This window comes from Cebidichthys violaceus, unplaced genomic scaffold (genome assembly GCF_023349555.1).
Source record: "Cebidichthys violaceus isolate CVI_PGR_0920_01 unplaced genomic scaffold, fCebVio1.0.p SCAF_12, whole genome shotgun sequence".
In the NCBI taxonomy this organism is placed as follows: Eukaryota; Metazoa; Chordata; class Actinopteri; order Perciformes; family Stichaeidae; genus Cebidichthys; species Cebidichthys violaceus.
In genome coordinates this window covers 6565403-6592063 of record NW_027176285.1, presented here as the reverse complement: position 1 = coordinate 6592063, position 26661 = coordinate 6565403, and the positions used below count along the sequence as shown (strand labels likewise).

Sequence of the window (26661 nt, the reverse complement as noted above, 5' to 3'; positions counted from 1 at the left end):
GCAGCATTGATGACGTAGAAGAGAGAAGATAAACATGGCGTCCGGGCAGCAATGGGTGTTGGTGGAAATGGTTCAAGCATTTTACGAGGCAAGTTTCTTCTTTCTGCAACTCTGCTGAGTAGACACTGACGTTCACAAGTACATTCCTCGTTTGTTTAGCTACTCGTCGATGATTTTAATTTTGTTCCGAGGCTGTTTATCGCAAACTTCTCCGTCAGGAAGTATCCGCGGCCCGGGGAGGGCGTTGGGCAACCTATCAGCCAATCGCGTGTCGTGTGTTATCTGCTCTCTATGGCAGCGACCAGTCAGCGCGAGGAGGCAAAAGAACAAGGAAGTTTGCTGTTCCTTGAAAATCTTTAGCTTATTCTGTAGCTAGCCGCAAAAGTATCAAATGTTATCGAAACCGATTATTTGTAGTGTTTAAGCCAAGATGAATAGTAAAGCTCTGTGTGTAATGCTGTTATTTAACGCTACGTCTGAGAATTGTGCTGTAGTGTGTAGTGAGCTTGAACATTGGCGAGTTGAAGCCAATAACTTACTTTTAGAAGTGTACAGAAATCCCTTTAAAGGTGGTTTTGTTGTTAAAAATCGACACAATTGGTATTTTTAAGAAAACGTCCTGCTTGGTAGTAACACTATAGCTCTAGCCCATACCACAATGCTTCATGTGTTGAGCTATTGAGGAGAAACTCCTCAACTGTGCTAGAATGAACTAGATAATTAAGTCCTGTGATGACGGAATCAGACAAGCTAGCAGATATCGGTGAAATCATAGTCCGTGAGTGTGGAGATTGGGCCTAACTGTGATCCTTCTCCTGTGGTGTCCAGTCCATGTGATGTCTCTGACTGGTTGACTCTCTCATGCTAGTGCATTATGTGAGAAAAGATTGCAAAGATGTGGAATGGTTACTTTCTATTTCATAAAACAATAAACTGCAAGAAGATCAGATGGCCCTAAAGACAACTGGATCAAAAAATAAATAATAATAAATCTCTTGGTTTGGTCAACATGATAATTATCAGACACAGATTACCACATGGCACCTTGAACTTTGCTCATATATCTTTGACGCAAAGGATTGTGGGACAGAATAGCCAGAAAAGCATGCTGGCTTGCAAAATGCGACCGGATGTTGGTACACTGCATTTGACACAGTATGTATTGGGACATACTAAATCATTTTCTGGTATACTAAGTAGTGTGCTAGTATAGGTATTGGAATGCACAGGACACGTGTGGTGATGGACTCCACTTGGCACCGCCCACATTCAGCGAGAACATCGCCTCGTGTGACTGTACAGTTACAGCAATTGGCCGGACTTAAACACAGTCCACACACATTCACCAGTCTGACCCCAGAATAATCCTCATGTCCCCGTCTCCCTCAGGCCCCGGCTTATCACCTGATCCTAGAGGGGATCCTCATACTGTGGATCATCAGACTTCTGTTCTCTAAGACCTACAAACTTCACGAGACCTATAAACTGACCGAGAAGGTAAGCTCAGCAAAAGTGTGTGTGTGTGTGTGTGTGTGTGTGTGTGTGTGTGTGTGTGTGTGTGTGTGTGTGTGTGTGTGTGTGTGTGTGTGTGTGTGTGTGTGTGTGTGAGAGAGTGTGTGAGAGTGTGTGTGTGTGTGTGTGTGTGTGTGTGTGTGTGTGTGTGTGTGAGTGTGTGAGTGAGAGTGAGAGAGACCAAACCGCTGTCATGTGTTGCAGGAGAAGGAGGACCTCATTGAGGAGTGGCAGCCGGAGCCTCTGGTTCCTCCTGTTTACAAAGACCATCCCTCCCTCTGTTATGATGTGGTCACAGGGTAAGACACTCAGACACTGCTTTTTAATGTTGTCTGAAGCCAAGGATCCATCCAACTGTGCTCCACTATTTATCTAGATGGTTCTTAACACGATTCATATTGACAATTTTAGACCAATATGAAGCCTCACTATATAAATGAAGTCGCACATTGAACATGAAGTCAAAGGCCTTGAAATAGATATGGTACATTTGTGTTGCATATCTTAATTGTGACACATTTTCTTGTATTATACATGTAGAGTGGTGGCCGGACCACCTCTACCTGTGGTAAATAGTACTGTTGTCAGAGGAAAGGGATGCTCCACACACTCGCATATGTTCAGATATGCTCGGTGTCTGACACTGGCTCTTCTTCTTTTCGTTAAACATACCAGTGTCCTTGCATGTTATAGCCAACTCACAACTATCTGTGTGTTATTTGACAAATGCATCTAAACAAACTAAATATCAACCAAATAATCTGTCTGTGACACCAATAACCGAAGACATGTTTCTCACTGTGATGAATCCCCCGGGTTTAGCATGTTTCATGTCTCTGCTCGTTGAAGTAGAGACCTCGGTGAACGTGTTGCTGTGCTCTGAAGTCCATACACTGTTGCAGCGTGTTACAGGAAGCTAAACACGCTGTTTTCCATTACAGGCCTCCCAGCCACAAAATCACCATCAATGGAAAAGAGTGCATTAACTTTGCTTCATTTAACTTCCTGGGTCTGCTGGACAATGAGCGGGTTAAGGTCAGTAGTCATCATTTAGACCGTTACGACCTGTATTTCGACATGCTACCAGCGAGCATCTGTGTTTTAATGGAGCTTCCAATCAATTAGTTTTTTTTCTCCTTAATACAGCAAAAAGCTTTGGCATCACTGAAGAAATATGGTGTGGGCACATGTGGTCCCAGGGGCTTCTATGGAACTTTTGGTGAGTGGAAACTTCTTATCTGCTTTTCATCTTCTATTGTCAATCCACTAATTCAATAGTCTGTAGAGTAAACACAGAGGCTGTTCACAGTATGTCTCTAAAGGTTTGATCAAATGTGGATATTCTGCAAAGGGGTGGAGCCTGAGTAGCCACCAAGGCTGACAGTGATAGGCTGAGACCTCACTCGGTCAAGAAAACACATTCCCAAAGATACTGTTCATAAAACTGTTTGTAGTTAGTGGCTCCACACACGCCTCCCTATTCGCTAACGATATACCGTATACACACAGTCTGTTACGCTCTCTGCCTCAGCTTTTCCTTTTGTTCTCTTTGTATATACAGACTTCCAATCTTAATCAATCAAGCTAGACAATACTTAAAAGTCCACCTTAAAAACTAAGGTTACTGTCAGGTATTAGTGGCTTTAGTGTTTTTGATTTGTCATCAATTGCATCTTTATTTTGACCTTTTTCTGGTGCTGTGAGATTGATATCCACCCACCACCACAAATAACCCTCACACCGATTCCACAGTGATTCCATTGCAGCTTACAGTTGGCCCATTATTGAGAGAGAACGCTGAGCTAAACACGTGGGTGGGTGTCTGACAGCATTATGGAATGAACCCTACAGGGAAATAGTCTCGTTCTGAAATCTTGCATCACATCCACATTGTTGAAATCAGCTAAATATTCCACCATGACATTGAAGATCTTATAGATAACACTAAGCTACGCTTTCTGTCCTCCCAACACCGACACTCCTCTCTAACTCTCACTCACGTTTTCATTGTTGTTTTCAGACAACAAGACACAGAAAACAAAGAAATGCCCTTTCATCCTCTGTAGGGTTCTTTCCATAACATTGTCAGACACTTATAATAATAATAATAATAATAATAATAATAATAATAAGTATAAGTGTAAAAAAATTTGAGTAAAAAAATAAAAAAAGCACTTTCAGTGGACTTACATTGATGTTGTGCTATTGCAGCTTGTTCAGCAGCTGCCATCTACAGCGTTCTCCCTCAACACTGGGCCGATTTTTAAAGTGTTTAGTCGCTGAGACACAAATCTAGGTAAAAATGGAGCCATCATGAGAGCAACTACATCTGAAAGATATCCTTCAGAGTTTTCTTGCAAATAAACACAGTTGATTGTAAGCTAAGCCCCACCTCCCACTGCTACACCATCGAGCAGTCAGAGCTACACTGTCACTAACTACACTCCTTAAATAAAATTATATAAAATAACGATAGAAGCTACAGATCATAGAGTAGACATGAACCACCACATCACCTTGAGATCCAGACAGAAGACAATGAAATGAAGGATCAACAGTGTTCCTGTAACGACATGAAGATCTTTATTCACTGTTAGTCATTTAAAAGCAAAATCAGCATGTGTATACTTTCAGCATACCTTCAATAACTAGCATAGCATTAAAGTGCTGATGCTAGTTAATAATGTGCTAACCTTAGCTCCACTTTTTACATGTAGAAACGTAACGTTTAAGAAATGTGCATCTCCTTCCAACCTCTCCGGGTACCGAGTATCACTGTTACACAACGTTTAACTATGATGAGCTCCAAATCCAAAGACCAGTATGAAAATGAAGAACATCTGAAACCATTGATGAAAGTCTATGGAGCAGTGACCTCTGGTGTATCTTCTTAGTACTTAGTAACTATTTCTAATTTCTGTTCCCCAGATGTTCACCTGGAGCTGGAGAGTCGTCTGGCCAAATTCATGAATACAGAAGAAGCCATCATCTATTCTTACGGCTTCGCGACCATCGCCAGTGCGATACCTGCCTACTCCAAGAGGGGGGACATCATCTTTGTGTGAGTACTGTCTCTGCTGACGTGTGTAGAGCATTATTAAACCAGGATTCAGTTATCGGACTTCAGACTCGGAAACAAATCACCTTTGACTTTGTTGTAGGGAGCCTGAGAATGACGGCTCCACTGTAATTGTTGTGCATATGACAAATAAAGACTGTAACTACAATTACTGTCAGGCTTAGTTCCTTAAAGGTTCGGCACAGGAAAACCACTTCTACCATCTGAAGCCTGCATATGTTCATATGTCAGCGTGGCTTGTTGTGTTTTTAGTTTTGTGTTGTGTCCTTTGCCGTGTGTTCAGGGACGAAGCGGCCTGCTTCTCCATCCAGAAGGGTCTTCAAGCGTCCCGCAGCTTCATCAAATACTTCAAACACAACGACGTGGAGGATCTGGAGAGGTTGCTCAAGGAGCAGGAGCTGGAGGACCAGAAGGTTCATTGAGGGGTTTTATTTGGGAGGGGGTCACATTGTCCCTTGTGATTTCATGCTAGCAAATGTAGCCCAAGCTGTATTTTTATAATTCTGTTTTCACTCTGTATTTATGCCTTGCTGTCTCGTGTCAAAGTCTCATAAACTAACAGTTTGTTTCTGTGGCAGAATCCTCGTAAAGCCCGAGTGACCCGGAAGTTTATTCTTGTGGAGGGTCTGTACATCAACACTGCAGACATCTGTCCTCTGCCTGAACTGGTAAATAGAAAGACTGCTTATTATCCTCCACAATAAAACTAATCTCATGGATTCATAAGCTGTGCAGGGGTGCTGTCAGTGATCATCAAGAGGCACATGCACAACCATAAAATATCCCTGAGAGCATTTCAAAGTGGGGAGGGGCTGCGGGTTGAAACCGGGGGCCGTTCTCCTTTTGTATTTAATACTTTGATATGCCGTCATAAATAATAAAGGCATTTTAACTCGGCCATCGGGCCTTCCTTTTTCTGTAGTAAATCTATCAGTTAGGAACTTAATTAGTGTAAAAACGCCATGACCGGACAAACAAAAGGTAGACAACACACAAGATGAGATAAAGATAAAGAGGTTTTTATTGTCATTGTAGTGATACAACGGAATTCCGTTTGGTAGCCCTCAGCAGCGAACAACAGCTATAACAAACAATATACAAGATTAAATACAAAAGGAATAAGAACGTTACTAAGTAATACAATTTAAGTAATAAAATCTGAAAGTGTAGCTCAAAAAGTTTTAAGATGCCATAAATATATAATGAATAGGGCCTGAACATTTAAGCAGGGGTCGGACACTTTGGAGAATTCAGCAAGAGTATGCTAGATGTTAAAAAAAACAGATGTTTTTCAGCTGATCGACAATATGTTTCATATTCCTGATTTTTTGCCGGTCACATGTGGGTTGACGTTACATGATAGTTTTACGTTTTACATGATGTGTGTCGGCTTGACAGAGGTCTAAAAGTCACGCTTTCAAACAGTGAGAGTTCAAGACAAAAGATGAACAACACAAACTACAGATCCCCAGAGTGTGGATGCCTGAACTGCTGCTGCATTACTCTAAACATGGAATATGTATCTAATATGGCGTGATCACTGTTGCATTGCCACACGCCCCCGCTCTATCGCTCATCGGTTGTGTTGTGGAAACCTCCAGGTGAAGCTGAAGTACAAGTACAAGGTGCGGATCTTTCTGGAGGAGAGCATGTCTTTTGGTGTGTTGGGAGAACACGGCCGAGGAGTCACTGAGCACTTTGGAGTCAATGTGAGTATGCTCAGCTTTACACAGAGATGTGCTATTTCTAACTTTGTGTTTTGTTTGATGCTATAGTTGTCAAACCTACAGCTACCTGCCCTCCTCTGGTGTGCTGATCAAATTCAGTGTTCCGCATTCCATTAAGGATGTATTGTAAGAATGATATTACTATAAATAATAGATTTAATTGAATAAACTTTTCTAATAAACAAAAAAGGAGACGTGATGTGACGTTGGGATCCAGAGGGGTTCAACGTTTAGTGCTTCTTTTCACTTGGTCAGACAAGTGCGTCAGAAATCTACTAAAGCCTTTTTGTTAGTTATCAAATACCAACAAAGACTGAAGTTAATTGTTATGTTTCATCCATCTTGCTCTCAAACTGGCAGCAGACTGCCCACATCTTCTCTAACACCATCAAACTAAACTCATACACATTATTGCATTATTGAATGAATAAATATTTAAAAATGATAAATCCTTAGCTACTTTCACATCTAAATATAAAGTTTTTAATTCTTTTTTACCACTTGCCTCGGGTGAGTTGCCACATTTACTAGCTCGGCATTTTACGTCATTGTTTCGCCCTGCTCTCTGAAATCTAAAGACGTGTTGTTCCGTACCATGCAGATCGATGACATTGACCTGATCAGCGCCAACATGGAGAACGCCGTGGCCTCCATCGGAGGCTTCTGCTGTGGACGCTCCTTTGTCATCGACCACCAGGTAAAATCTAACCAGCTTCTATCCAGTCTAGTTGAATACATGACGAGCCGGTATTCTAAAACACTGCACGGACTGCACATCTGTAATCCTACAATAGGGGTTAGGCGTTTCGTATTTTCCCTGGATGGCGTCTACATTTCTGGTCTGTTACTTTTTAATATGGTACACTGTTAAACCAGTCCTATTGAGGGAGTTCTCTGAGGCCTGTTAAGAAGTATCCAAAAATAGATTTTTAATGAGGTGTCAACAGTTTCCTGCAGACAACAACTCCACTTGTAAAGTCAGAGCGATGCAGGAATGTCCGGACCTCTCTCCGGTCCAGAGAAGCTGAAGTAAAGCTGATCTGAGACCTCTTCACAGGGTTTTTAATGGGTGCTGTCAAAAGTGCTTCTACCAAATATTAACTTCAACGTGGTGAAATGAAACGCAGTCAGTTATTTCCTATTTGCTACTTTGACTTTAGGTCCATTTGTAGGTATTGTTTTTTACTAGGATATTACAATATTATTTGGTGTCAGAATCCTAATGACTGAATGTGGGTCAGTAAAAAGTCTCTCTCTTGTGTTGTGCAGCGTCTGTCGGGCCAGGGCTACTGCTTCTCTGCCTCCCTGCCTCCCATGCTGGCTGCTGCCGCCATCGAGGCCCTCAACATCATGGAGGAGGATCCAGGTACAGGCTCCGCCTTCAACTTCTCTCCCTCTCCCCCTCCCTCCTTCCCTCCCTCCTCCACCTTTTACGCTTGTGTGCACTTGGTGTTTGTGATTTCTTTTTACTTACATTTGGGGCTTTCCATTTCCCGCTGATTAGAAGTACATTTGAAATGAGAATCAGTTCTGTCCACTCATCTGTCTGTCTTCATCTGTTTTGCAGACATTTTCACCGTCCTGAGGGAAAAGTGCCAACACGTTTACAAGGCTTTACAAGGGTGAGTTCACATGTATTAGGTTGAGTTAAGACTTCTATTTATATGTGGATTTATCTAAACATTCAATTTGAGCTGCTGCTGTTAAAACTAAGTAGGAATGCACCGATACCAACAGTGGTATCAGATATCGGTCCGTTCGGGTATCGGGGATAATAGCGCGATCTAGTATTGGACACCATTATTGCAATAACTACCAATTCTGTACATTTAAAAACTCAGACTTAAGGGGGTATTTACTGACGTTTTGTGGCCCTTCTGTAGCTGCTAAAACATCCTATTTACTGAATACACGCTCCCAGTTCAAAAAGTGCTTTTTCCTCAATCAATAGTCCAGGTTCAGCATTCCATCATCATCACTCAAACAAACCGAAGCCGCTGCTCTCTGAGCCAAAGCTCATTTGGGTTTAAGGACAACGGCTCAGGAGAAGGAACACACCTATGAGGAGCACCTGTACCAACAATCGGTCCAACCTAGTTCCACTGATGCAGACTCTCTGTGGTCGGCTACAAAGAACATCTTTTATCCACACAATGAAGTCGCTATCAACCACAAGATCAATGAGTCTTTAAAATGGACACGTGTCTTCATAGAGATAAACGCTGCACAGGAATCTACAAATAAAATTCAGAAGTCGTATCCTTTAGGAAGCACAATATGTGTAATAATGACATAAAACATCATCAGTGTCTCTATTTATTTTTCTTACACAACTTAATGTAGGAGGAAATAGAATCTGGGATTTCACGATGGGGCAGGTTTCAGTACACACCACAAAATCCCCACAACACCGCTGTAATGACGCATGTGATGAGGTGGTGTGGTGGCTAGCACTGTCGCCTCACTGCATGTAGGGTTCCATTCCCAGGCTAGACGGCCCTGCTGTGTGGAGTCTGCATGTTCTCCCCGTGTCAGTGGGTTCTCTCCAGGTTCTCTGGCTTCCTCCTGCAGTCCAAAGACAGTTTAGGTTAAGTGATGCCTCTAAATGTCCTGTAGGTGTGTCTGTCTCTGTGTGTCCACCCTGTGATAGTTTGGAGACCCGTCCAGGTAAACCCTGCCTTCGCCCAATGTCAGCTGGCATCAACTCCAGATGGCTTTTTGTGTCCCGTGTGAAACCAAAATCAATGTGAACTTATTGTAACTGACTTTTGTAACTTGAATACCTTGACGTACTTATTTTTAAGCCAAACCATGATGTTTTTACTAAACCTAAACAAATAGATTGTGACGGCAATCCATGAGGAACTGCTTTTCTCTCTAAACTTAATCGAGAATGCGGTTTAGTTGTATAGGAACTTACCTTTGAAGAAGACAGGCTTGTATAGAGCCTTATCTGGAGCTGGAAGGTTGGTTAATACTCAGAGTTAGCAGGGACAAGGACACATGTTAATTCACAATGAAATGGTCTTCAAAGCTTCAGTGTTGCTGAATAGATGCGCGTTATAGTCTATTATAGCAGAGTTGCATTATGTCATGATTTGTGTTTTTCCTGATGTGTGACAGAATTCTAGGTCTGAAGTTAGTCGGAGTGCAGTTTGCCCCAGCTCTTCACTTACAGCTGGAGAGAAGTTCTGGCTCCAGAGACTCTGACATGCAGCTGCTTCGCACCATCGTAGACTATGTAAGTCCACTTTTGTTTAATTCAATTTATTTTGTACAGCCCAAAAAATCAGAAATTAGCCTCAGAGGGCTTTACAATCTGTACACATACAACATCCTCTGTCCCATATTTGCTCATAGTTTTGCATATATTTTTTTACATCAGTGTCTGGAGAGACGCGTGGCTCTGACTCTGGCTCGCTACCTGGAGAAGGAGGAGCGTTTCCTCCCCTCACCCAGGTAAGAGTCTCCACTTCACTCTGCAGTTGACACAGCCTATTATAATGTCTGATTGGGTATGGAAACGAGTGTTGACGTGGATCCGTGAGCCTGGCCATTGTCTGACTGCTCCACCCGTGTGTGTCCTCAGCATCAGAGTGGTGGTCACCATTGAGCAGACGGAGGAGGATGTCCAGAAGGCCGTGTCTTGTATCCGGGAGGCGGCTTCAGCTGTCCTCAAATGACCACGTAGTGTTCTGAAACTTTAAGCAGCCGTCACTGGAGCTCTGGCAGGGGGTCCACTCAGTGGACTGGTAGGACATCACTGTGAGGAGGACACTCCCGACCACAGACTGTGAGCACTGAACCCCACGAGGATCTCCACCGATAAACACACCTTTATACCTTCTAGCCTTGCTTCTGTTTGTCTCTTAATGCATTGCCTCTCTCCATGTTCTCATTCTTCATGTGTCATAATCATACTACATGTACCATGTGTTGTATATTGTTATGAATCTAAGAGTGGGCCTTCAGCAGGATGATTTTCCGTTGACTTCCTGCTGTGAAAGAAAACCAACTGCAGTGAGAGTTTGACTTGATCTGGACGGACCAAATGACTGTACTGACCAAAGAGGACACGTTTCTCTTATTGTTTTATTTAATGTTTGCAGTCGACTAGTACATGACCTGTACACGAGGGGTGTTATTTTATATGCCACTGGTTGTTATACCACAAATAGTTTTAAACCTGATTTGTCCTTTTGATTTTCAGACGTTACTTCTCTTTTGTTCTCTTAACTTTACTTTTATGAAATGTAAATATATATGATTTAAATTGAGTTCTGCTGTATGGTGGTGTTTTGTGTGGGGATGTGGAATAACCATGCATTAGTTTTGGGTCAAAACATTTTGACAAGTTCTTCCACAACATGACCTGAGTATACAGTTCAAATAGAGTAGGAATATTCTGGGTTGCCTGTTTGCAAGATCAATGTCCTTTTCTACTTCCTTATAACTTCCTTGTACTGCTAAATGTGCCGTTAATGTCATGCTGTTTACAGGAATATAATCAAATATAATAGGGTTTTTTTGTCCAATGTTTTTTTAATTACTTATACACATTCATTTAATTTTTTTTTAAATAAGTGCATTGCAGATCTGTTTAAAGGTGCAGTGTGTAGGATCTGGTGGCATGTAGTGCTGAGGTTGCAGATTGCAATCAGCTGAAAGTTCTCCCGTGTAGGAGAACTACACATGACCGACGCAACAACGCAAATATGCCGATGGGCCTCTCTAGAGTGAGTGTCTGGTTTGTCCTTTTTGGGCTGATGTAGAAACATGGCAGTGAAGAGGACCTCCACCCCTCCCTGTGTGGATACGAATGGCTCATTCTAAGGTAACTAAAAACACCAAGATTCATATTTTCAGGGGATTACGCACTAAAGAAAACATTCTTAATATCATATTCCATTCTGCACGAACAAAGAGCTAATTAAAGAGCTATTCTGCTCATCTAGTGTTGCACTTCCATAAACCTGGAGCTCACAAGAGACAGAAGAATTAAGGAGTGGTCGAACCTAAAGTAGCTTTTCATTAACCCCTCCTCGTCTGGTGAAACTGTTGATGCCACACACTAATTCCACTCAGGTTTTCAGCATGGTGAGTTCACACTGGAAAAGTGACAAACTGAAGTATACTCAAACTAAAAAAAGTGTGCATACTACATTTGTCTGTTGTTGATACACACAATGCAATGTACCGAGCAAACGGAGTAGCTGCTGCAGCAGCTTGAAAAGAGGTTGAAACTAAATAGTTTTGCTGTGGTGAAAGATTAAGTAGTTGTATATTTGTAGGCTTAAAGCCTAAGATGATGACATCACTATGACATCATCCAGAGCCACAGAAGACAGTATTATGAATAGTACTCATGAGTACACTGATCTTATGTGTAATATCGGTGGACTTCTGCTTCAAGTAAAAGTACACACATTATCACTAAGATTAAGTATCAAAGTAAACATATTCACTATGCAGCAGAAAGGTTATATTATCACATATTTGATCATTATTGCTGGTGCATTAAAGTGTAAACAATATTGCAGTATTGTAACATATAACGTGCATTTTATGAGCTGCAGAGTAACTAGTGACTGTGTGTACTTGCCACTAGATGTCACTAAATCCTACACACTGCTTCTTTAAGTAAAAGAACTATTACCACACTGAAAATACTCCACTACAAATACAAGTCCTGAATTCAAAGTTTTTAGTGAAGTAAAAGTGGATGTATTATCAGCAAAAAGCACTTAAAGTATTGGTTGTGCAGTAAAATATTCCCTGTCAGTGTTTTACTATTATATATGATGTTTCTGTGATAAATGTGTTTTATTTACTGCTCTAGAAGTTTTAAACTGCTTTATTTACTGTTGGCTAGTTTAATCTACAGAAACGCATCATATTCTATCAGATCATCGGATGTTGGTAGAGTCCCGTGAGAACCACGTGTCTATAAAAAGAACAAACCTCTTTTCAGTTTTGTGACGAGGCTTTTTCCAGCTGATCCAAGGGTCTTTCTAAAGAGTTTATTTAGCTGAAGAAGTAGAATAATGTTTTCAACACATAAAGGAACACTTCATCCTTCAGTTCATTCAAACATGCAACATCAACACATCTGGAGATACATGGTTTTCACTGGACAGGAAGGGGATGAAATGCGGTCAGATAAATGCAGTGGAGTTGGAGCGGGACCCTAAAGGTGAATGAGGTAAAAATAAACTAACAGATATCATGATGACACTTCAGTGGATTACTTACTTTAACCCAGTTACTTTTATAATGATAACATCTTTTCTGAAATTCAGCATTTTCTGTGAATTTGCAGAAATCTGAAGCCAGGTTCAAAATCCATTTTTATGTGTTCATATTTTTGGTTTTGTTATTAGAGTCAAAGGTTTTTTACGGAACTTTGGATATCTCTTTGTGTCACCCATATATCAGAAAATACTGCCAACAGCCATACACTATCCATTTTTACCACTTCAAGGAATAAAATATATTTAAATCAGGCTATGATGATAAAAACCTTCAGAATGAAGAATGAAAGTGTAAAGTTTTGGTGAATCTTCATTCACCAAACCACTTTACAGCTGCTGTGGAGAAAAAAAAACTAATTTAGAGAAAACAACCTTTAAAGAGATGTTTTGTTAAATTACATATTTTGCAAGACATTGAAGCTGAACAGGGTAAAACAAAAAGGCACTAATATATATCACCACGAAACTTCAGATGATTATGACAATTATTTATTTTTTGAAATGTGATGTTTAAAAATGCAAATGATCTAATGATCTAACTTTTAATGAAGTTAGGTGAAATACACAGAAGCAAATAGTCAAAGTAGTAAAATAAACGTAAATGTGTATTTGGGATTTTTTTTAATCTTAAAGAAGACACATTATGGAAGCAAATTATTGTGCCATAATTGATCAGAGCATGACAACCAGCCTGACCTTCAGTCTGAAGTCTCAGTAATGAGTTATGTGGACCGTGGAAGTTCAGTCTCGATCCTGGACTAACTTTTGAGTTCCACACAGAGTCGTGCAGCGGTCTGGCTGCTCGGCTACCATCCTGTCTCTAGATGGGGCCCTGTACGCAAACGTGTCCGTGTAAGTGCGCGCGTGCGTCCGCTCCAGTTTCCCCCAAGCTCGCCTCGTTTCAGTGCCGGGGGGACAGAGGCCACTTTAGAGACCAACAGCTCGGAGGGACCCGCGCGGCCCTCGACGTGTTCTACCGGACTACACACACACACACACACACACACACACACACACACACACACACACACACACACACACACACACACACACACACACACAGGGGGGTGGGGGGGATGAACGCGGTTTGGTTCTCCTCTCTGAACACGCATCTCCGCCGCGACCTGGACGGTGCGCGTTCTCTCCGGGCCCGGCTGCTGATTGCAGAAACACGAGAAGAAGGCAAAAGGTTCCAGCAGAAGTAGAAGAAGAAGAAGAAGAAGGATGCAACTATCTTTCCGTCTCCTTTGTAGAAGACAATCTGGCGCTATGGCCCCCTCCCGGAGGAGTTTGTTCTGGATGCTTTTCTTGTTTCCAAACCTGAGATGTGAAGGTAAGCGAGCTCCTTAAAGACAGAGTGAAATACAACGTGCTGTCCACTTCAACCCGCAGGACAGCGAGATGTGGTGAACTTACTTCACTTTAGTTTTGCATCACTTTCAGCTGTGAAGCGTGGAAAACAGTCGTGTTATTCTCGTGTTTTCTGTGTGTGCAGAGGGGATGTTGCACTCTTCTCTCACTCTTCTTGTAGTTTGAGTAAAACGCTCTCCGGGTGGTCTGAGACACTCCGTCCTGTTTGCTGGACATGTACGTCCCTTTGGCAGAGAAAAGACTCTTTTCGTGCCTCGCAACAGCGTTCTACTACCGCCACACACCCGGTGCTGACCGGAGGCCCCCTTAATGAAGGTTCGAGAACTTTCTGAGCGCTTATTGAAGAACAGTGGCCATTATAGTTTATTGTCTCGGTCGCTCTCCTAAAAGCATTTGCTCGCGCACATTTCGCAATAACGTTGCAGATGTGTATGGTGGGGGGGGGGGTCTCCCCCCACCCTATAGGTTTATGTGATCACTTAAAGGCTCTTTGTCCTCCCTCAGCTTGTTGACATGTGTCCGAGTCTTCATAGAGAGATGAGACTCAAAGGGCCACGGTGTCGTTGTCATGTTGATTAACGCATAGCTCGCGGGGGGATCTCGCGTCTTTGTCAGGATGCTAATTCATTTGGGGGGGGGGGGGGGGGATTTCTTGTTTTCAGCTCTGGCTTTGAGGACTTACCATTTGGTATGGAGTGAAAGGGGCAGGGGGGGGGGGGGCAGCGCTAAATGATTAGCACCTCTGCCCCCCTCTCTCCTTTCCCCTTATTGGCTCTGAAAGCAGCATTTCATGATGTTATTCTGACCTCAGTGAGGACTGAAGGCGCGCTGCAGGGCTCTGTTGAACACAATCCTAATATGATAACTTATTTAATATTCATACTGCAGTAAATGTGTCATTGTTTGCATCCCCTTTGTCTTCATGGAACATCCCAGTGTATATATATATATTTGCTGATATTGGAAAACAATGGTTATTAATGAATTTCACACTTGCTTACGAATCACAGTGCTCATGTGAAATTAATGTTTTTTTTACGTGTGTGACTGTATGAAAACCACACATTCGCTTATTCGGATTTATTTCACGGGTTCAATGCTTGAAATTCACGAACATACCTTTCACATTAGAAAATAAGCTAAAAAATCTCAAATGTCACGTGGGGTTATCACTGTGCCTTTGTGAAAACTTCCCATGTGAAATGGTCTTCCACATGTAATAAACATATCACAAATTCACATGTTTTTTTGGAACATCACATGTTCAATATGTGTTGCGTGTTCCACTGTTATCAATCACAAACTCAAACAACAAGAACTCATTGGGTGTGTTTTTAACTGCAACCTGGTCCTTTTGAATGATCTTTTACCTGGCTTGCTGTTTCAAATGTGGTTTTCCTGTCTTTAGGGCAGCCATTGGCTTCCATTCATTGAACTATAAATGTAAACATCCTTGAGGCCATCCACAGCACCAACATCTGTCTGCTTTTGTTGTTTCAAGTCTTTGCAAATGAGTTTTCATAGTGCAGTGAATGCAAACTAACAGCTGCCTGAAAGCTATAGAAATACACTCTCAAACCGTGATGGCTGTGACAGACCAAGATGATGTCATCGACAACCACGTGCACGTCTGATCCGCGACTGCACGAGTGGAAACAACAACAGTCTTCCAATACGAAGAACTGCCCACCATTTTCACAGCGCTGTGAATGTGATCGTGTTTTTCTTGTCATGGGCTAAAGGAACACAAACCGAGGATGTGTCTGGTGGTGTCCTCGTTGGTGGAAGAAGAAAAACGTGACGGAGGTGAAGAATAGAATAATAACATCATCGGACGAAATCGCTGATTTCTTAGAATGATACAGACCTATTCAGCAGGCCAGTTGTGTAGACAGCATTTTAAGCATTTTTTTAAAATCTGTGAGAGCAATTTGTATCACAAGTTTATTCACTAAAATGATGTGAGAGCATGGTACGGAAGAAGAACCAGAAAGCAGCATCTGTGAATGAAGTGGAAGCATATTACTAATGAGCACTCGCAGCCATATGACTCACCGTGGTGGGGTTAGGGCTGCTGCTGGTGGAAATGGGGCCAGAGGGCCTTCCTTTGCTGTGGGGGGGGGGGGTTTAAGTCGTCCCTGTGATCATGTTAAACAAAAGCCTGGGGGGGCTGCATAGCTGCATATTATTCAAGGTTCGTACAGTCATGATAAACCTGGAAATGTCATGGAATTCTTTTTCCGGGCTTAGTGAAATTTTCAGAAAGTTTTGGAAGTCGTAGAAATTTGCTTCACAAATACCCGTATAATAGATTAAAATCTCTAATGTTGGGGCTAATCAGTGAGGTCACTAAACGTTTGTTCTCTGCGTGGGGTAACACCACACTCCCACCGGTGTTGCATCTTTTATTTGTTGACGGCGTGTTAAGTAATGCAGAGCCAGGTCTTCACTTGTAAATCATGCTTCAGCTTAGCAAACGGTCTATTGTCACTATAAATAAATAAATGGCACATTAAACAAGACATTGAATTTATAAATGTTACCTTTATTTGTGTATTCATGTACTTTATTTATACTGCCTGGAAGAAGGCAGAGAAGGGGCGGGTCTTCCGGTTTGTAATACTGTTCATGCACCAATCAGAGGTTTTACCTGCCCCCTGGCCTTTGATGGAAGAAGTTGACAGATGTATTTATTTTGCTGCAAACTACACTTTGGATATTCATAAATAAATAAAATAAAAATAAATGAATATATGTATGAATGAGTGGGTGGGTGCAGTTTCCCTTAAAAAGAGACACATCATTCTCATTTTGGGGTTCACTCTTGTATTTTGTCTTTCTACTAGAACACGTTTACAAGCTTTAATGTTCAAGACACCTATTGTTTTCCTCATACTGTCTGTGTGAATATACTTGTATTCATCCTCAGTCTGAAACGTCCCTCCTCTCTTTTTACCCCTCCTCCTGTAAAACCCCCGTCTGCTCTGACGGACTTCCCCCCAGTTCATTTTTTGAGTGTTGCTTATATGCTCCTTTCCTGAAACCATTTTTGAAAGCAGACATAAAACAGCAGGGGAGAGTGATTAATGCAGAGTCTCATTCTTCGTATGGGGAAGTAGCACTCATGCTGTTGTAAACAGGTGCAGCACCAATCAAATTAGCCATAGCTTAATAGATACACCTCTCTGTGGTTTGATGTACTGCATGAACTAATGGCTTTGTTATGTAGTTACAGGCCAGGTACTGGTGTAACTCACAAACATAAGGAGAGACGGTTTCACTGTTGCATGGCACACGCAGTACAAGCTTTCCCCAAAGTTTTATTGCCCACACCATCTTCTGTATTACACCATGGCTTACCTCCTGTTCCCCTTTCAGCGTTTAGCTGTGAAGTGAAGCAATGCGTATTAGGCACTGGACACGCCAGAGCGGTTAGCCAGAGGTCAGGCCATTCATCTGGAGTTTGTGGAAATGTGAGGGAAGTATTCAAGGCCCCGGGGGTTCAGTTTCAGGCTTCAGTTTTTGGAGCAATACTACACTAAGATGTGAAAACGTTACTTTGGGCCAACACGACAGTTGAGTTGGAGTCATGTACAGAAGATCAATGACATGTTTCAAGATTACGTAACTCTAGAGTGAAGACATAACACAGTTTTCATCTATGTCAACAATATCTTGACGTGTCACCACTCTAATGGCTGTTGTATGTTGTTGATGTGGACGTAGTCATCAGGACATCACTTATGGGTTGGTGGACTGCTGTTTTGAAGCCTTGAGTTCAGCGTTTTAGCCATCGCCATTTTGGCTTTTTGCAGAAGTGACCATATTTGGACTGCAGAGGAGTGATTTAGAGATGCCGTATACGGTTCTGGTAGAGACCTGTCAATCACTGTGTAGCCCCGCCCTAAAGTATCCCCTGCTTTATGGTCTGTTTGACTCTAAATGGACCATAATGTACTAAATGAACATCATGCTGTATTGAAGAAGACTTGAAACTAGAGATTGAGATCATAAACTCATGTTTACAATGTTTACTGAGGTAATAAATCAAGAGAGAAGTAGAGTCATTTTCTCATAGACTTCTATACAACCAGAGGAGTCGCCCCCTGGTGGACACTAGAGAGAATGCAGGTTTAAGACACTTCCGCATCGGCTTCAGTCGGCAGAACCGGAGGTTGCCGCCTGGTTGTCTGGCCCCTTTGCTTTTTGTTGTCATCTGTTCTACTATTTTTTTGTTTGTCTTTTTCGATTCACCATGAGAACCAACCAGAGGATGGTTGACCTCATTCTTTGTATGGATGAGCTTGGATGTCACCGTTCAATCCGACAGCTATAATGCAAGAAAGACAATTTGTCGGTGCTTTGTGAGAACGGTTCAGAGACACAAGAGACCAGCCGAGTGGTTCACTGATGTGTTGCAGACACTTTCCAGATATCCAACTGGAAAGTTACAGCAAGTGAGTGTGCGAGACCCGGGTTAAGAGGAAGCCTGGGGGACGGGGTCGTTTGTAACAATTTAAATTTTACTGATGTGTTACATTTGCAACAGGGACCAACATTGTTGTAGCTGGAGGAAACAGGCTGAGAATAGTAAGGACGTGTAGAAACAGGCTATTTTGTGATCACGTGTGCCAACGTCATCATCAGCAAGCACGACTCCAGGGAAAGTTCGGCCAATTGTTTGAACAAAAAAAAATTCTGTCCAGTGCATGGCATTACATTATTTCCAGTGTCACACTTCACACGTGGGTTCTCATGGCAAAACATAGTTTGGAGAACAGACATACTCATCTGGGATTCCTCGTGGTGAAAGATCCTGAAGTGTGTGAACCCCGACATTGCTCGTCAGTCAGTTAAAACCACAGCGACTTCAATTACAAGACACTTTGTGTAGTTTGATAGCGATCTGATCCGTAGCGTTGGCTTAATTGTGATTAAAGTACTCCTATGCATTGTTGGAGGGGGCAGTGATGGGCATATAAGAGCCATCTATTGCCCCCCCCCCATCTCTCCTCAAAGCCATCCACAATCTCCTGCAGTCCGTCCCCCTCGAGGTAAACTAATAAATTGGCGCTGAAGTGGCTCGACAAACCTCCCAAACACAAATGGACACTGTTTTGATTTGCATTGCTCCTCCAGCTGATTAAAAACAACAATGCACTTGGGCTTTGCCAACCTAAATGAAATACAACTTTCTTTGCATATAGAGTGGGGAGGTGAGATCCGAAGTGGTCACTGAAGGTGTGAACTGATGTAGATATCCACTTGTGATGTGATCATGTTACTGCCAGGTCTGAACAGGGCAACTTGTTCAGTGTAACTTTTAAAGTTCTCTTTTGTTTAGACCTTATTAACTACCTTTGTTATCTGGGGTACTGGGGTTGTATTTCTGTGTTCATTTTCTTGTTAATTCCTTTTTCCTCTGAGTGGAGATTATTCAAGTTGTCTATTTATCTTTTGAGTATATTATAAACTGTGTCTCTCGTGTCCTGCCCCTCCCAACAGAAGCCTGAGATTGTGGTTAATAATTACAGTATTTGGTTGTTTTTTTTCTCCCTAACGTCACCTGCAGATTCTCTTAATATTACCGTTTCATCTGCCTCATCACAAGGTTTCATACCCGAGCTTCTTCTGTCAGTGCCGGTGCCTAGTCATCCCGACTGCAACAGTGTTGGCTTTGTTGCAGTTGCAGCTAATTGCTGGCTGGTGAAAAGCACTCAAAGGAGTGTGAAATAGCTTGAGGAAGGCTGCAGGGTGCGATTGTGTTGAAATACACAGAGCTGCACCGCAACAGACAGCCAGAGCCCCAAAAAGATCCACCCCCTATGGTACTGCTATATTTCCAGATGTAATAGGGTGATGACTGACAAACCTAGATCACTTGGGGCCAGATGCACGAAACACTTTGTAGAGCCACTACTGTGTGCACGTAAAAATCTTTCCATCAGATTTATAAAGCCGCACATACCTCTGACTCGGCACCAGAACTGCTGTCATTACGCATAGCTGTGTATAGAGGCCATACCACTAAATCATCTCAATCATCATTATTATGTCAGAAAAATGATCAATGATTCATTCATAGCGCTCACATTAAAATAGACTTTACAAAAATACATTTATTATCATTAATAAATCATCAATAACATTCAACTGTATTGAAGAAGACTTGAAACTAGAGATTGAGACCATAAACTCATGTTTACAATGTTTACTGAGGTAATAAATCAAGAGAGAAGTAGAGTCATTTTCTCATAGACTTCTATACAACCAGAGGAGTCCTCCCCTGATGGACAGTAGAGAGAATGGAGGTTTTAAGACACTTACGTATCGGCTTCAATCGACAGAACTGGAGGTTGCTTGGCCCCTTTGCTTTTTATTATATATTTGGGCTACTATTTATTTGTTTGTCTTTGCTGACCAAACAGAGGATGGTTGACCTCATTCTTTGTATGGATGAGCTTGGATGTCACCATTCAATCTGACAGCTGTAATGCAAGAAAGACGATTTATCAGAAACAACTTGTACGTCAATAAAAGCTTCCATATCAGAGGAGTTTAAGACACTTCTGCATTGGCTTCACCCGATAGAACCGCAGGTTGTCGCCTGGTGTAAACACTTTGTGTGACCTTATTCATGTGATGCATAATATGGTCACACCATATGAATGTTCCCGGCCTGCTGCCAACAAACACCAGTATACTCTAGGAATGAGTGATGGTCGGTTTGTTCAGTAGCACCCACACTAAACAGAGATGCCATGGTGAGACTAGCAGACAAGATGTAGCAAACAAACTTGACCCAATAATAATAGTTGCCCAGTAAAAAAATGTGGTGGACCAGTACCAGTACTATTGCCCAGGTATTGGGAACTACTATTGCACTGTACTGTACATGCGTCCTTTCATTTATTCATCAAAGTAAATAAATGACATTATACATGTGAAGAAAAAAAGCAGTGTGAATACTGGCCACAATGATCAGCTGGAAACCACAGTAACACTGAGGAGCTTTTTCAACTGTTCCTTCATTTGTGAGGCGACAACACAGAGAGAAAGGACTAACGTGAAGCATGCTGCTGTCTTTGGTCTGGTTCTCATTATATTCCTGGATCTGGGATTAATTAGAGCAATGCCAGGCATTCCCATGGACAGGGCTCTGTGTGGACGGACGTGTTGACAGGATGGACTCTGCTTGCATACTTGTTGAACAAAAGTGGTGTGTTCAAGACGTATTAGTCTGCTGGCGTGTTGTACAAACTGCCTGTTTACTTGGTTATCAGCTGTTAAAATAATCAGAGCTAGGTTCTAAATGCAACTGTGCCAGTGCTGCCGCTGCAAAGACTCCATTTATAGCGTTCATATCATAGAATCAACTTGATTGCATTTTGAAAAGAAACCAAAGGTATACTGTTAACATATGCTGCTAATTACTGGAAGGACTAAGCAGAAACAGAAGAGGAGGCCCACTAGTTTGTAGGAGGAAAGGCGGTATGACTGGGTGGACTGTAGAAGCCTGTGTTCCTCTAAGGCTTCGTGGTGTGATGTCTGTGTTTATGTGTGGAGTGTAAACAGGACGGACATTTTGCATCAGAGCATGAGACGGTGCTGAAGGGGTGAACAGAGAGAACGACCGACAGATGAAAACTAACAACAGCGCAGCATGGAGTTGAGAAATGTAGTTTTTCTGAAGTTCCTTAGGAGATGAGGATGTTTGAGAGGAAAGAGATAAAGATAAGGATGCATTTTCGAACTGCTTTAATGGAGATGTGGCCAGCTCACAGGACTGGAGGAGGTTTAAGTGCGCCATACACACAGAAGAAGCATAAAATGTGTCAGGAAGGTTTTTATAAGAATGCCTGTACTTGTAGGCGAGGTGAGAAACTGGTCTCCTCAATTTAGGGTAAACCATTTAGAAGTAGACACTACTACAGCATATGTGGTTGCAGAACAAAATAAGCATTACTAAGAAAAGGAAAGTCCTCCGATTAGCGTCCGTCACCCTCCTCAAAGCCGCTAACCATGACTTCAGACGTCCGCTCCATAGGGCTGATAACGCCGCTGGACAGCCCGCTCTCAAATTGCTCCAAAAACAGCTGCTTCCTCCGCATGTCGGCAGTAGTAGAATTATAAAATGCAGAATTTAACTGCACAACAGCTGCTAGTATAGAAAACATAGAAAACGCCTGAAATCAGTTATCCATGTTGAATGAACCTGGTGGTCGATCGATAATCAAAGGGGATGTTGTTTGTTTTCTCCCGGCGTGACGAATCACGGAAGGACGACTGATAACACCCAATCAGGTAGCGAACAGGGGGGGGTAGGCCTGTCCACCCTACCACACAACCCAGGAGTATTCAAAGTTACGGCGTTTTCAAACTCTGGTTTTAGGTGCTCTAAAACGGAGTAGTGTGGACGCCGTATTTGTGTTTCAAAACGGAAACGTAACGTAGCAGTGTGGATGTAGGCCATAGGGGGGCTTCTTCTTTTGGATATGTAATGGCCTTTACTTTCTGGTGGGGGTGGTGAGGAGGTACAGCCGTTGCTGCTGAATGCTGGTTGCTTCCTGTGTTGAATGAATTTGAAAAAGTTAATTTTGTCGAATGGGATGAATATATAGAGTTCAGGGATTTAAGGGAGGTTGAACATGTTTTTACGAATTAGTGTGGCTGCATTTTCATGGACGTAACAGGCAGATCAGTTCTGCATCAGACAGAACGCACGTCATAAATCACAGTCCCTCCAGTGTGTTGGGAGGTTTTATCAGTTGTTTGGTTAGGAAGTTGGTCGGATCACCTCTTGAACTGTGTTACATAAATTGTATAGTCTGCTAAGTGAGGGAGAGCCCCGCCCCTTTCCAACCCCTTGACACACACTCAGGGGTCAAAGGTCCGCCGAAACACTCGTGGAGCTGCCAGGCCTTTTGTGTCTCAGTTTGTAAGTGTAAGACGTTTTGTCACAACAGTTATTAATCAAGAATGTCTTGCTGTGGAAAAAGGGAAAGTCACATTTTGTATCTGTGTTCCAGAAGAGGAGGTTGTTGATGTTTTTTCTCTTCCTTTTTGGATTGGAAGATATCTGGAGCCACAGGCAGTGTTGCAGAATCTGTTCATAATTATCCTGTTAAAGCGTCCCAGGATGTGTTCTCATGTTTAATGGTGCATTCTTCTCTACCTGTGTAACAGGCGTTTGTATTTATGAAGGTTATATTTGATTCTGCATCCCTCTCACATTCTTTCTTCACTCAATTAATAGAAACAGGATTACACCTTTGCACAATATGTCCTGGATTATTCCGTATTAAAGCAAATTGCTGATGTCAGCTGAAAGTCTTTCATCTCCACAATGTGGTCCTTATGGGAAGCACAGCTGTGTGTTCAGCCTAATAGTGATGTAGTTTCCATATGAAAGCATTGAGAAGAGAGTTTCATCTCTATTCATTCTTATCTTTTAATCAACATGTGGTAATGGAAGGAAGGCTCACCCAGCCCCACAACCCCTGCATAGCTATAGCAATCTGGCATGTGCTCATATGTGTGTGTTGTGTATGAAAGCATACCGTATGTACTTAAAGTGAGCGAAAGGCCACTGGATTTAACTTGTACTGTAGAAAATGATACCTTTTGCAAACTTAGCTTTAAATAATCTTAAGGAATTTAAGGGGAAATTAATGGTACCTCATTCTGTGAAGCAACAACAGAATGCTAGATGGGATAAGATGGGAAGACAGGAGTAAACAGTGGTCAATGAAGTTCAATTGATACATTATCTATTCATATCTTGGTATAGAGTATTCTATTTATAGTTTTTATTTGATCCATGTGGCCCATTTGTATGAATACTACAATGTTAAAGGCTTTTCAAAATTTCAAAATGGATTCATCATTTAGAGACAAGAAATGAAGTAGAATAATTCAAGGTGAACTCCGCTGATTGAAGCATGTTTACAGGTGTTGAGTAGTATTACTGCATGTGAAAAGAAGCCTTGAGTGTGTCCAGAGGAAGCTGTGTGACGTCTGATGAATGTCCTCAAGTGATGTCGCTTGAGTCGCCGTCGGTTGAAGACTACAAGTTAGAAATCAAAGAAAACGTGGAGGTGTGGAGTTGGCCCCCGGTGGACGTTGTGGTTTGTGTTGCTTCACCCTACAACATTGCACTTACACTCTTTAACACTCATGCACTCACATCGTTGAACTTACCGCTTCCTCTTGACACTGTTAACGGTTTTATTCTTATGTTGTCTCTAAATGAATGAATATTGAATGAATTGATATGAGTTGACATGGTTGTGTGCATCTCTTTTGTGACGGAGTTAAACACCAGGAACACTTCAAACGTCAGTCTGTTCAGTGGACTAAAGACTGCACCAGTGGGTTGATTTGATTTACTCTATTCATCTATTATCCCGCCCGCTGGAGTTTTACCTGTTCACAGCATATACAGAGTGAAGGATGTGTGTGCGGTGTGATGTACTGCTGTGGGCGTTACACATCGGTAGACCAGCGAGGAGACAACAATCCAAATGGTGTAGACAAAAGAAAAGGGTCACATTCTGTGACTTTGACTATATCGTTGAAATTAAAGCATTTTTTTTTTTATGGAGCCAGACGAGGAAAACATGCTCCCAGTAAGAGGTGGTTGGCCTTCGCAGTCTGCCATTGGCCCGTGGAAATATGTTAACAGCAGGGATGTCAAACTAATAGCCTGTCCCTCCTCCTCCAGCAGATGCTTTGTTAATCATAGCTCAGACACGGGGGCCAAGGAGGAAGAGCGCACAAGAAAATGGGAGCAGAGTTTTGCACATTGTTCACAACTAAATCTCTAAATGTAATATTGTGCCGTGTGGTTGGCCTGCCTGTGCTCCACATTCCTGCTCTTCCCGCAGACTGTTAGGGCGAAGGAAAGAATGACTAAGAGCTGGTTTTGGACAAAGATAAACAATTGACACTACAGCTTTGTCTTACGTGCATCCAAAAGCTTTCTTTCTTCATGACCCTAGTTTTCCACAGGACCCAGCTTGGTATGCACAAGGCTTATCAGAGAGCCAATAAAATGCAAATGACGCTGCTCTTCCCCCATCACAACCGTCAGTCTCATTTATTGTCTTGTCTTTGAGCCTCCAAATGGCCAAATATTTGAGGGGAAGTGCCTCCCTTTTTTATGAGATAGCTATTGTTGTTGTAACTCAGTCACGGGGATGGAGTTACTCCTGTGTAAGCTGCCGCTGTGATGAGGGCCTGCGAGGTGGGAAAACGGCATCAGAGCCAGTAAAAGGGGGAATTCTATTGCAGGCAGGACATGATACCATCTAGAGTGCCATGATACAGTCATTATGTCTGAAAGACTGCACACTCGCGTGCTTATGTCTAGATGATAGGAGCCATGGTGCCTGTTTGACAAAAGTAGTCCCATCTGGACGTGCTTTGTGGGAGAACTTCACCGCCATCACATTTCTGTATGGAACTCACTGTTGCATGCTTCCAGTATAACAGCAGAAAAAGAAAGATGGTAAGAATCAGCATGGATTCACATTCAACATGGAGAATAACAAAGAAGTTAAGATTTGGGTAGGCTTGAGAAGAATGTGGGCGTGCCCCTCTGACATTGGATAGGTGTGGAGGGAGGAGCTTTGACAATCTCAAAAAACACATTTCCAACAAGTTCCTTGTAGTTTTGGTCCAATGACCTGCAAACATTAGTCAAATTAGTCAGCTGACGTAAGTAAGAAGCAACACGACTATGAACGACTGGCATGAAACAATCAGAGAGTAACTTTTTTCTCTCCTTCACAGCTTCGCTGGCTCTTTCTTTTCCTTGCGCAATCTCTCTCTCTTTTTCTCTCCGTCTGTTTTTAAAGGAGTCACAAAGTGGCAGCACAGCCCAACTGTACTAAACAAAGAGAAATGCTCTCCCCTCGTCCTATAGATGCTTTAGACGCTTTAGTACTCTGCGGTCCACTTTACACTGAACACAAGGGCCACATGAATCTGTTTGTGTGTCCACCTGTTGAATGCAACTTCAATATTGTTGTGTTTTGTTTTGTTGTCATCTTAAATACAATTCACATGAAAGAAATATAAAATATGTGTGAGGGTGTGGTAGAAACCTATGAAAAAAACATAAGACATACAAAAGGTAAAATATTACCATATAAATGTTTAAAAATGTCCATATAAAATAACTGTAGGATTATAGTTCAAACTAAGAAATGGAGAGAAGCAGGAGTAATTACAGTATGAACAACCGTTTCAAGCATTTCTCTTTTTGTACACAGACAGTGACAAATACATTTCATTCCACAGAATAACTCCAAATGTGATGTAAAACTGACCACGGAATGTTTTATAAAAAAGGAAAATGAACATTCTCAGCCTGTCAAGTTTTGTTATTTATAGAATTGAGAGTTGTTAACAAAATGATATGGAAACTTTCAGGGGAATCTGTGCTTGTGTATTCACTCTTCATTGAGCCTGGTTTGGTCTCCACCAAGTCCTGAGAAAAAAAGTCTCTAAATCCTCCACTGTGTGCAGCAGCAGCTAGTGGACGGTGAGTTTATCACTGAAAATCCAAAATAACAAGCTGAAAGAGACCTCATAGTGTTGACAAGAGCACTGTACAGTCTACCTCATCATTTCCTTTCTCTTTGCACTCAGTCTATTTCGAATACTGATGAGTGCAGCTCTGAGATATTATGCTGGCACTCGTCTGGATATTTAAGGA

The 26661-nt window shown here is 42.1% G+C and overlaps 2 protein-coding genes across 2 annotated transcripts in view; both read left to right on the top strand.

Annotated features, from left to right (window-relative positions):
- The first annotated feature begins 23 nt into the window (after positions 1-23).
- On the top strand, positions 24-10595 carry sptlc1 (serine palmitoyltransferase, long chain base subunit 1). The gene is made up of 15 exons (XM_068706028.1): positions 24-88; positions 1390-1497; positions 1717-1811; positions 2454-2547; positions 2659-2731; positions 4441-4573; positions 4875-5004; positions 5170-5259; positions 6193-6300; positions 6920-7015; positions 7588-7684; positions 7886-7940; positions 9442-9559; positions 9704-9777; positions 9908-10595. The coding sequence occupies exons 1-15, from the start codon at positions 35-37 to the stop codon at positions 9999-10001; spliced, it is 1419 nt and encodes a 472-aa protein (XP_068562129.1). The 5' UTR covers positions 24-34; the 3' UTR covers positions 10002-10595.
- A 2858-nt stretch (positions 10596-13453) lies between these two features.
- The window catches only part of ror2 (receptor tyrosine kinase-like orphan receptor 2), a 45361-nt gene continuing 32153 nt past the window's right edge, over positions 13454-26661 (top strand). Inside the window, exon 1 of the mRNA XM_068706027.1 lies at positions 13454-13902. Within this exon, the coding sequence (XP_068562128.1) occupies positions 13794-13902 (109 nt within the window). The 5' untranslated portion in view covers positions 13454-13793. The remainder of the gene's footprint in view (positions 13903-26661) is intronic.

Bases quoted from the DNA above. Each gene is read 5' to 3' on its own strand.
- sptlc1 (XM_068706028.1), top strand. From the start codon at position 35: ATGGCGTCCGGGCAGCAATGGGTGTTGGTGGAAATGGTTCAAGCATTT. The intron at 6,301-6,919 runs GTGAGTATGCTC...CGTACCATGCAG, and splicing joins CTGAGCACTTTGGAGTCAAT to ATCGATGACATTGACCTGAT. The intron at 7,016-7,587 runs GTAAAATCTAAC...TGTGTTGTGCAG, and splicing joins CCTTTGTCATCGACCACCAG to CGTCTGTCGGGCCAGGGCTA.